General features: G+C 35.1%; 1 protein-coding gene and 1 pseudogene across 1 annotated transcript; one reads left to right on the top strand and one right to left on the bottom strand.

Annotated features, from left to right (window-relative positions):
* Positions 1-399: 399 nt before the first annotated feature.
* On the top strand, positions 400-9906 carry LOC143389658 (asparaginyl-tRNA synthetase-like). Its single transcript, XM_077108359.1, has 4 exons — positions 400-647; positions 3980-4089; positions 6897-7017; positions 9898-9906. The coding sequence occupies exons 1-4, from the start codon at positions 507-509 to the stop codon at positions 9904-9906; spliced, it is 381 nt and encodes a 126-aa protein (XP_076964474.1). The 5' UTR covers positions 400-506.
* Positions 9907-9929: 23 nt separating this feature from the next.
* Positions 9930-10091, bottom strand: LOC143389538 (apelin receptor early endogenous ligand pseudogene; annotated as a pseudogene).
* Between the last annotated feature and the right edge of the window lie 686 nt (positions 10092-10777).

Raw genomic sequence — 10777 nt, 5'->3', positions numbered from 1 at the left:
GAAAGCTTTAGGAAAGAGACTCTGAGACTTCACCCCAGCTGCACTCCCTTGCCCAGTCTGTGAAAACGCCTACACCAGGTTCTGCCTTAGCTCCGCCCCATCTTGGCTCCTGACCCCGCCCTCACCTCCGCCCCGCCTCCTTAGTCGAGCACACAAGTACGCATGCTCCGTTTTAGTCTTCTTAACGTGATGACACAGGCGACGTTGACGTGGTAACGTAGGGCCAGTGGAAGCGTAGATTGCAGCGGAGGGGTGTACTTTTGCTAGTAGTGCGCGGCAGTGGGTCGCGTGGTCCGCCCAGGCGCGCGGTTTGGTTTTGGCACTTGCTGAGTGTGCCTGGAAGTGGGGAACAGAGACGGTCGTTTTGTAGAGCTGGGGGCTGCAGCGCCTGAGGACAGGGCTGCGACCGTGTATAGGGGAACAGCTGAGAAGGAGGGCCGTTGCCGGCAGGATCCGAACCCGCTGTGGCCGGGGCTGGTCCCGTGGTGACCTGGGGCGGCCGCGAGATGCTCCGGGCCCGGTGTCTGCTTCGAGCCCTGCGCTCCTGCTCCACTGCTCCCTGCCCCAGGCATAGGCCTTTCGCCAGACTGAGCGTACGGGACGCTCTCGGGTCCCAGAACGCGAGTGGGGAGCGCGTTAAAGTTCAGGTGGGTGTGGGGAAAGGGATTTTTTTTTCTTTCTTTAGGGACTTATGTGGCACATCCACTCCTAGCGTTACTTTGTGTTGTTGGGTCAGACAGAACGACCAGCAAAGAAAAGTTAGAAAGTATAGGTATAGCGCGAGTTCCTATTTCTCCATTTCCTTGGATACCTGCCGTTACTTTTTGCAAAACTGCTGTAATGACTGTGAACTTGGTTTTCAAGATACCTGTAAACTTGTTATTCATTCAGGAAAGTGTAAGCGAACAAGGCCCCTTTCTCTTTATACATCTCCTGATATCCGCGGGCATATAGTGGTTGCCTTGCCCTGGCCCCTTGAGGGGAGAAACTTTGTCTTACCTGACTTGATGTTGACGTGACTGGCAGTAAATATTCGTTCTAATAAATCGAGGCTTTGATTCAGCTTTTAGCCACCTTAGTGCCTAAAATTGAGCCTGCGTGTAATTTATGTTTAATAAATTAGGAGAAAGAGTGGAATGTAGCAGTTAGAAAGAGCCCTGGGGTGAAGGTGTGTAAGTTTAAAGCTCTCCCACTAAGTAACTTAATTATGAGCATGTTAAGCGCTTAAAACTTAAGTTTCTTTTTATGAAAACAGATAATAGTCCCTACTTTATGGGACTATAAAGAGTAGCCCACAGTCAATAAATGTTAGCTACTATTATTTCTTTCACTTCTTAAAAGAGCAGTTTAAGCAAGGTAGTTGATTACTTTTCATTAGATTACTAAAACGCATTGATAACAGTGGTTTTGATATCATCATATATCCTTGCTGTTATTATGATCTGCTCCTCCATACATTTATTGGGTTTCATATTCTTTCCATGATCCAATTCAAAAAATTGCATTTATCAGTTAATTTAGAATGTATAAATGACACCTTTTGTGTGCTGGTCAAAAGAGAAATCAAAGATGGAAAGAACAGAATTTAGTGCTTACCATCTAATATGGTAGATATCAACCACTTGTGGCTTCGAGCACTTGAAATGTGATGAGCCTGAATTGAGATATGTTGTAAGTTTAAAATACATAATAATTTTGAAGAACAAAAAAGATTGCAAAAATCTCTATTTTTCTCTCTCTAAACACACATGTGTGCATGTGTGTCTATCTATGTATGTACATCTGTGGGGTTTGTGTTTTTTATTTATTTGTTTGCAGTACTGGGAATTCAATTCAGGGCTTCACACAAGCTATGCAGGCACTCTACCACTGATACACCAACCGTTTTTAAAAAATTAATTTGCCCAGGTTGGCCTTGAACTTGTGATCCTCCTGCATCAGCCTCTTGAGTAGCAGGGATTATAGACAGACATGTGCCACCATGTTTGGCTTCAATATATTTAAATATTGATTTCATGTTGATAGTATTTTGGACATAATTGGTTAATAAAATAAATTATTAACTTCATCTGTTTTTTTTTTTTTTTACTTTTAATGTGGCCCCTAAAAACTTGAAAATCACTAATGTAGCTCACATTATGTTTCTGCTGGACAGACCTAGTCTTCAGCAGTGTGATTATTATTAATGATCAACATAAGAAGCTATGAGAAAACAGAGATAGAATTCCTCCTATGAGTAGGTAAGGAAGACTTCTTATATGGAGTGACATTTGAACTATGTCCTGAAGGATGTATTCCCCAGATAGAATAATCTAGGATGGAGTGGAAATTGTACAAGGATGTGTCCCCCAAACAGAGGAACTGGGAATGGGGTAGAAATAGCATTCCAGAAAAGTTCATTGATAAGAACATAAACTTGAAGTATAACTTGTATTTGAATCCCAGCTGAACTTGTGTTTTAACTTCTCTAAATGTTTCTTCATTTCCAAAAAAAGATAATTATAGGGCTGGGGTTGTAGCTCAGTGGTAGAGTGCCTGCCCAGCACAGTGAGGCACTGGGCTCAATCCTCAATACGACATAAAAATAAGTAAATAAAGGCATTATGTCCATCTACGACTAAAAATAAATTTTAAAAAGATAAATATAACCATGTCATTTACTTCTTGCGATAATTAAATAGCATAATATTTATAAAGAACTTTGCACATTAAAAAGTGCTTAATGAATGTTGAATTTTACTAACGAGTAAAAAAGAAGAGAGCAGTGCTTTGGAAAGTACTGTTGATTGAGCATGCCCAAAATGCAGGTGCCTTTGGGAAAGTGTGACGAGGTGAAGTACCTTGTGCATGAGGCGGTGACAATTTATACTTCATTCTATGGAGCCCTCACAAAGATCAAGGGCTTTCTAATCAAATAGACTTGGGTTCAAGTCTAACCCTTACCAGCAATCTTCAACAAGTTACTTTCTCTGAGTCTCAGTTTTCTTGCTTGTAAAATGGGTATGACAATCCTTAGAGCTATTATGTGAAGGAATGAGACACTATATGGCGGTAGTAAAACATTTGCAGAATTTCAGCTGTGTACTTGGCAATCACTTCAAAATAAGTAAACAGTTTTCTTTCCCTTAAAGCATTATGGATATGCAAGTAAGTGATAGAGAGCTTTAATAAAAGCATCTGTAGGTTATGGCTACAACAGAGAATGGTCAATAGTTTTTCTGGTTAGAATCAGCTCTTGCTTTTCCTAAGCATGAATGTCAACCTGTATTCATTTACTTTACATTTGTGGGACACTTCACAATTGTTTGGTGTCTACTAGAAAACTAGTTATTCCCTCCTAACTCCTATAGTAGTTAAATTTAATTTTGGCATATCTGAGAGCTGTTTTAATGTTACTGGCCTACTTAAAAGCATGTCTCATACTCTGATGTACCTGTCATTTAAATTAAGACTGTCTTTGAATGTTTGTATATTACTTAATATGTGTTTATAATGAGACATTTGGGGGAGTTTTTTTTTTTTGTTTGTTTGTTTGGTACTTTGTGAAAGAATAAAAATCCTATAAAGATATTTCTAGTCTATATTACATAATCTAGGAATTTGATAAAAGGGAAAAGGCACCAAGATGTAAACCTTGTTATTTGTCATTGTCATTAGAAAAGCCAATATTGAAGAGATTGGTTATATAAATTACATACATCAACTTGATGAATATTTGGCAAAAGTTGAAAATGATGAGCTTCATTAACAAAACAGAACAAAAGGTAGAATGGCAAAGGGTGTATTTCCCTATAAGAAAAACCATTTAAAATTATTTGTACATATTGGTAAACTGAAAGCAGTTCATTTTACGCAGCTGATAATGTTAAGGCAAGATTGATTTTTTTTTCTTTCATTTAGCTTTCTTTGTATGTATAAAGAAAATATAGAATGTTTTAAGTATTTTAAGCTCACATATAGAAATCTTTCTCTTCTTTAGGGATGGGTTCGATCAGTCCGATCCCAGAAGGAAGTCTTGTTCCTACATGTAAATGATGGGTCGTCTTTGGAAAGCCTTCAGGTTGTTGCCGATTCAAACTTTGACAATAGGTAAGTTGTTAAGTTTTGAGTCCTTTGATTTTTTTCTTCTTCTCTATTGTTCCCCACTTCTCTAATCCAATATTCACATTGCCCCTTTGACCTATCTTCCTAAACACATCTATGAAAAATAGCTTTGAAGAAAGTCCAAATACTTGGAGTCAGTATCCTTAGCTCAGGCTTCTCTTTCTCTAACATCTTCACATGCCTGTATCCCCTGCCTCTACTTTCCATCTGTTTTCCTTCTCTTCTTGCAGCTCCTCTAAGCTGTTCTGCTCCTTTTTACATTCAGGCTTCTAGTCTTGTTGCCACTCTGCCTAATAAACCTCTTCTTCCCTGTCTTTCCAATCCAGTTTAGCCATCATCATATGTTCCCACCCCTTGAATGTGGTAGGTGACTCTCCTCTTTGGTCCCATACATTCTGTGCCCAGCTCTGTCCTGAAATGTATTTATCAGATGGTAATCAACTGAATTATTATTGGATTGCTTCTTTGACTAAGAACTCCTTGAAATTATGAATGGTATTTCATTTGTTTTTGTGTTCTCAGCTTCTGACACAGTGCTGACAAAGTTACCAATTATTATTTGTTGGATAAATTGAAGAAATTTATATGATTTTGTTGTCAGATGTTAAAACTAACACAATTTTTTTTTCCTCCTAGTACTGGGGCCCACTCACTACCACTGAGCTGAATCCCTGACCTTTCTTTATTTTTTATTTTATTTTATTTTATTTTATTTTTTTTTGATACTAGGGATTGGACCCAGGGGAGCTTTACCACTGAGCTACATCCCCAGTCCTTTTTATTTTTTATTGTGAGACAGTGAGTTGCTGAGGGTCTCACGAAGTTTCTGAGACTGGCCTTGAACTTGTGATCCTCCTGTCTTAGCCTCCTGAGTCACTGGGATTATAGGCATGTACCACTGCACCTGGCTATTCCAAACCCTTTTTATATATTTATTTTTATTTTGAGGCGAGGTCTAGTTAAGTTGCCTTGGCTGGCCTTGAATTTGCACTCTTCCTGCATCGGCTTCCCCAATAGCTTGGATTACAGGCATGTGTCATGGTGCCCAACAAAACTAACACCATTTTCATGTTAGGGTATAAGTTATGAAGAATAGAATATTATACTAATTTGTTAAAATAAGAGTGCTTTGGTATTCCAAACATGGTTAGGATTAATTCCACATATTGAATAGGCTCATGAGTCTGAGACAATAAAATTGTTCTGATGTGAAAAGTTTGTAATTTTTTTGATAACATATATCAATATGGCAATTAAATGGGTATGTCTAATAGTATCTAAATTTTAGAGATTCTGGAGGATGACTACCCACCTCTTTGAGATATTCTCAGTGGCCCCCAGGAGAAAATTCATCATATCAATTAGTGCATATGTGAAGTCAGAGCGTCTTAAAACACTTTCAGGTTTGGTGAAAGATTTATCAGGTTTTCTCTCCTTGATGTAATGGTGGACAATCTTAGTTATATAAATTATATATGAATACATTTTAAAAGGAAACAGTGATTTTGCTGAGAAAGAAATCGGAAAAACCATTTCATTCACAATGACCTTAAAAGATAAAATACTTGGGAATTGATCTAACCAAGGAGATGGAAAATCTCTACAATGAAAACTATAGAACACTGAAGAAAGAAATTAAAGATGACCTTAGAAGATGGAAAGACCTCTCTAGGTGGAGTAGAAGACCGAGATTGAGAAGGAGGAAGGAGGGATGGGAAAGGGGAGGAAATGCAGAATGATTTAACAAAATCACATATGTGCATATATAAATGAACCACAGGGAATTTGGTCTCTCTATGTGTGGAAAGCACCAGTCAAGGATGGATAATAGATGAGCAAGGGGAAGATTTTAAAAAATAAATTTTAAAATATTAAATATAGCCAGCAAACAAAACTGGGGAATTTCCTGATAAATTTAGTTTGATACAGTTTATTGTATTTATTGTATTATATTTTTATATACAGTTTATTAAGGTTTTAATTTATTTTTAATACAGTTTATCACAGCTTTATAAGCATGCCCAGTCATCCACAATGCAGAGCCATACCAGAGCATTTATCATATTTATTGTAATTATGAAATGTTAGAACTGGAATAGATACATAATCACTTAGTTCACTCTCATTCTTAATAGATAATTCTTAAAACAAATGAGTGTTCATCACTTTCTCTAAGAGTCATACAATAAATTTGTGCATAAACTTGCACTAGAACATAGACTTACTACCCTGAAGGTGGTCTGTGTGCTCAAGACCATCAGCTGGGTAAATTAAAGTAAATAACTTGATTAATTTTAAAAAATACATTGTAGAAAAAGTACATGTACTTTTAATTGTCTTAGAAATAGTCTCATGTAATTTTTACCTGGCTTTCCCAAGGATAACATGTTGCTATAGTGTGTTCTCAAAACCAGGGAATTATCAACAGAACTACAGATCTGATTTAGATTTCATCAGACCTTACATGTAATCTACAATATGTTAAAAAGCATTTTGACCAACTTACATTTGATACAGATAATTATATAACTTCTTAATTCTAAATAGCTTTATGTAAATCCTCAATTTCTTTATTCCCATTTAAAAATGTATGGAATTCATTTTTAAGATTTGGGTATACCACAGAGCATCCATAAACTTTGAAGATTCTTTAACTCACTTGAAGGTAAGTACTCTATCATTAATGTTCTAATAGCAAGATTTATATTAAGACAAAAGTTATACTTAATAGCAAGATTTTTATTAAAAGAAAAGTTATATATAATAATATCTTGATTTCTTTGTTATTATAGAGAATTGACTTTTGGGAGTTCTGTAGAAGTCCTCGGGCAGCTGGTACAAAGCCCTTCCAAAAGGCAAAATGTGGAACTGAAGGCAGAAAAAATTGAAGTTATTGGAAATTGTGATGCCAAGGTATGCTTTTGTTCAGGCTATTTAGGCTTAATTTAAAATAATAACAATCTGTTTTAAGTGGGATTATTGGAAAGATGGTACTTAGAACATTTTTCAGTTATGCTTCCCTGATAATTGAAACAGGGCATAGATCCTGTAGAGATAGTAGTAAAAGTATTACAAAGATGACTTAGTCTTATGAGAGCTGAGCATTAATCTGTGCATCTTAGTGCCTGTCACAGTTGAACCTCACAGCTTTTATAAGCATGTCTAGTCATCTATAATGCTGGATATAGCCCATACCAGGGATAAGAAGTCCAGTTCTTCAGTGGCATTTTAAAAGGAAACAGTGAATTTGCTGAGAAAGAAATCGGAAAAACCATTTCATTCACAATAACCTTAAAAGATAAAATACTTGGGAATTGATCTAACCAAGGAGATGGAAGATCTCTACAATGAAAACTATAGAACACTGAAGAAAGAAATTGAAGATGACCTTAGAAGATGGAAAGACCTCTCTAGGTGGAGTAGAAGACCGAGATTGAAAAGGAGGGAGGAGGGATGGGAAAGGGGAGGAAATGTTCAAATGTTACTATTGTCTACCGTATTGGACAGCATAAGTAGAGAACATTCCCATTTTTCACAGAAAGTTCTACTGATACTGCTGACCTGGAATGTTGTAGTGCTGAACAGACAAGAAATTCTATATTAATGCATGTTTATACTTGTTTTTGAAGACTGTGTTAGTGCTTTATATATATAAGCCTGGTAAAGAGGTTAGAGGGAATAAAATAAAAAGTCATCAATCCAGTTCTTTAAATTTACAAAGATGGAGAAAATAAGGCCCACCCTGGTAAAATTGGTGGCACATCTGAAATTTATATTCTAGCTATTTGACTCCTCCTGTCTTTGCCATAATTACCTTCAAATGTTCAATATGCAAAAAATGAGAAATTTTAAGAAAATTGCATCATTTAAATTTATTTTGGTATTTTAGAATAATAGGAAAAATTAAATGTAAGGAAGTAAGAAAGAAAATGCACTAATTTTCTTTTAAAATGTCCTTCTGAATTATTTTCCAAGAAATTACAATTGAAAAATTGTGAAATAATTTAGAAATCGAGAGGAATAGAAAAGGTAAATATTTTTGCTTTTGCTTTCTTAGAAGGATCTATGATTATTTAAAATTTACTATGTGTTTTATTGTTCTTGAATTATTCTCCCTTGGCTTCTGTTGCTGTTGTTACCTTCTCCTTGCCTTGTTTTTTTTTTTTTTTTCTTTTTTTCAAGTCACCAACTGTTTTATTAAGTAATTATTAGAACCAGAAATCTATACCATTAATTACATTACTAAGGCTGTTTCTTAGCTGTTTTTCTTTGCATATGAGAATTTATACTTGAAAAAATATAGGCTTTATTGAATAAGATGTTTCTGAATTGTAAAAGTATTTTTTATGCATGGTATACAAATGAGTTTATTTTAAACATAAATAAAATTGACAATAGTTTATGTTTCTAGTCAGATGCATTTGTGGAAAGGAATTATAATTCATCCAGAAAATTATTTAGGAGTTCTCCATTAGTATCTAATTTAAATAATGAGATAAGACATTTTGTTTATGTATAAATTTAATTTCAGAACCTTATTAAGTACTTTCTATCCCAAAGACACTTTTAAATAAACTTTTATAGGCAAAGAAACTCCATGATATTGTCAGATTTTTCTATGTCAAATTTTTTGCATATGAATACCAAACTTTTATTTTAGCAAAATAAAGTTTAATGATTTAATGGCTTCTCTCAGTCTATAATGTTTACAAAGTAAAACTTTTAGGCAGGGTATGATTTTGTAAACTCTTTACCTGGAAATAACTTAAAATTTTATGTCACTAAGCTAAATTTCTTTCAATAAATAAAGATTAATAACATATTTAACCACTTGGGAACACCTAGTTATCATTACAATTCAGATCTAGATAGGATAGTTTCCTTTGAGGTAATCATATTTCTAAATTTCTGATTTGTTGTTTGCAAATCTCACTATCACAGGTTAAGCAAAGCTTATCAGAATGATGAACACTCACCTATTAGATACAGATATTTCCATGTTAGGGTTTCACTTGCATAACTGTATTTTTTATGTAAACTAAACCAGTGTTTTTAAGGAACTATCTATACAAAATAATCAAGGATATGAAACAACCTCCAAGGAAACAAACTTTGGGTTCTTACAATTGCATGATGGGGAAAAAAAATTGAGAAATGAACATTTTAAAATAACATGGACTACAATTAGTACTTTATGCTTTCCTCTAGGACTTCAAATGGAGATTATTCATAAAATAAAAATCAGACTTTTATAAACACTAAAATCTGTCATAGATTGGTAACAACTAAGCTTTTTTCTTATTCTCTCAATATAAATAATTAATGAATCAATAATTTTCTTCCTATTCTGAAAACCAAGACAATGCAGTTGATTTTAGATTTAGCATTTATGTTTTTTAAGAATCACTCAAACATATACAACACTAATACTTTCAGAGACTCATAGGAATATGAAAAAAAAATTTTTAATTATCGCAGTTTTTACCTTTAGAGAGTTCTAAGACTTAAAAAGATGGATTTCTTTTTCATCAATATAATAATAATAATGTATAGAAAAAAAGATGAGAGATTTTTGTTATGCAAGCAAATAATTGTGCTTCAGACCGGAATCACTTTTGAATACGTTGTTTTTCCTCTAATTACAACCAGCAAGAAGGCAGTTTTGTGAACTAAAATATCATCCCCATACTTTCAGACAATTCTTTTTTGTATGATGAAGCCTAAGCAATCCCCCTATAGACACAGCTCTTTGGAGCAGTTGAAATCTGTCTTTCACCACTCTTCTTCTGGTAGACACAGTGAAATCAGCTGTAGAAGTCTATATCTCAGGGGAAGGGAATTCATGAATGGAGAGGCATACATCTCCTCTAAAGGCAGTTGTATCTGTGCAGTTTTCTTCTCAGGGCCAAATTAGCTGGTGTCTGTCTGTTGATAAGGAGACTCATCATAAAAATTTAAAAACACAAAATAATTTGTTGAAATCTCATTTTCCTGCCACACGCAAGTGGAGCAGTTGCTCTTAAAGTAAACAAAGCAATCTGTAAATAGTCTCTGCAATCTGTGTTTCTGTCCTCACATTCTAATGACAAACCTCAGAGAACTGCCAGCTGCATTTTCCAGAAAGGTTAATGATCACAGCAGACACAGTTACGGTACACTGTGCTGTGGTCAGAGGCTCCCTCCTCCTTCCCTTCTTCAGTTCAGTGTCATTTAAAGTATTTAGGCTTTAGGGATTCTGAACCCCCAACAATTCCAGTTATATTCTTGTGGCTACATTTTCTTCTTGGCAAGCATGGTACTTGTTTCTGCGTACTATAAAAATCAGTGTGTGCACCAGACCTAAAAAGACGAGACTAAAGCAGCGTGCATGTGTAGCTCTTATTCAGCTTTTGTATTATCTTTCTTTTGAGTCTTTGGTTTCTGTCTAAAAGGATATGACTTTTTAATCTTGTAATATAAGTGTGGACATGGAGAAATATTTCAGGTTGGAGCCTTAAGTTCCTTTAAACTTTTTTTGTAGATTTTTAGTACTCTGCTAAATGAAAGATAGCTATTGACTGTTCCTCATGTTCTTAGACCCAGTGACATGTTGATAAACAGTAATAAATTGGCACTAGCTGATATGATTGTGGGTTTTCAAGACATTTGTGTGATTTTAACATTGAACCCCAGC

Source organism: Callospermophilus lateralis, unplaced genomic scaffold, assembly GCF_048772815.1.
Source record: "Callospermophilus lateralis isolate mCalLat2 unplaced genomic scaffold, mCalLat2.hap1 Scaffold_63, whole genome shotgun sequence".
NCBI lineage: Eukaryota > Metazoa > Chordata > Mammalia > Rodentia > Sciuridae > Callospermophilus > Callospermophilus lateralis.
The sequence above is the reverse complement of the archived record's forward strand: the minus strand, read 5'-3'. Positions and strand labels throughout refer to the sequence as shown.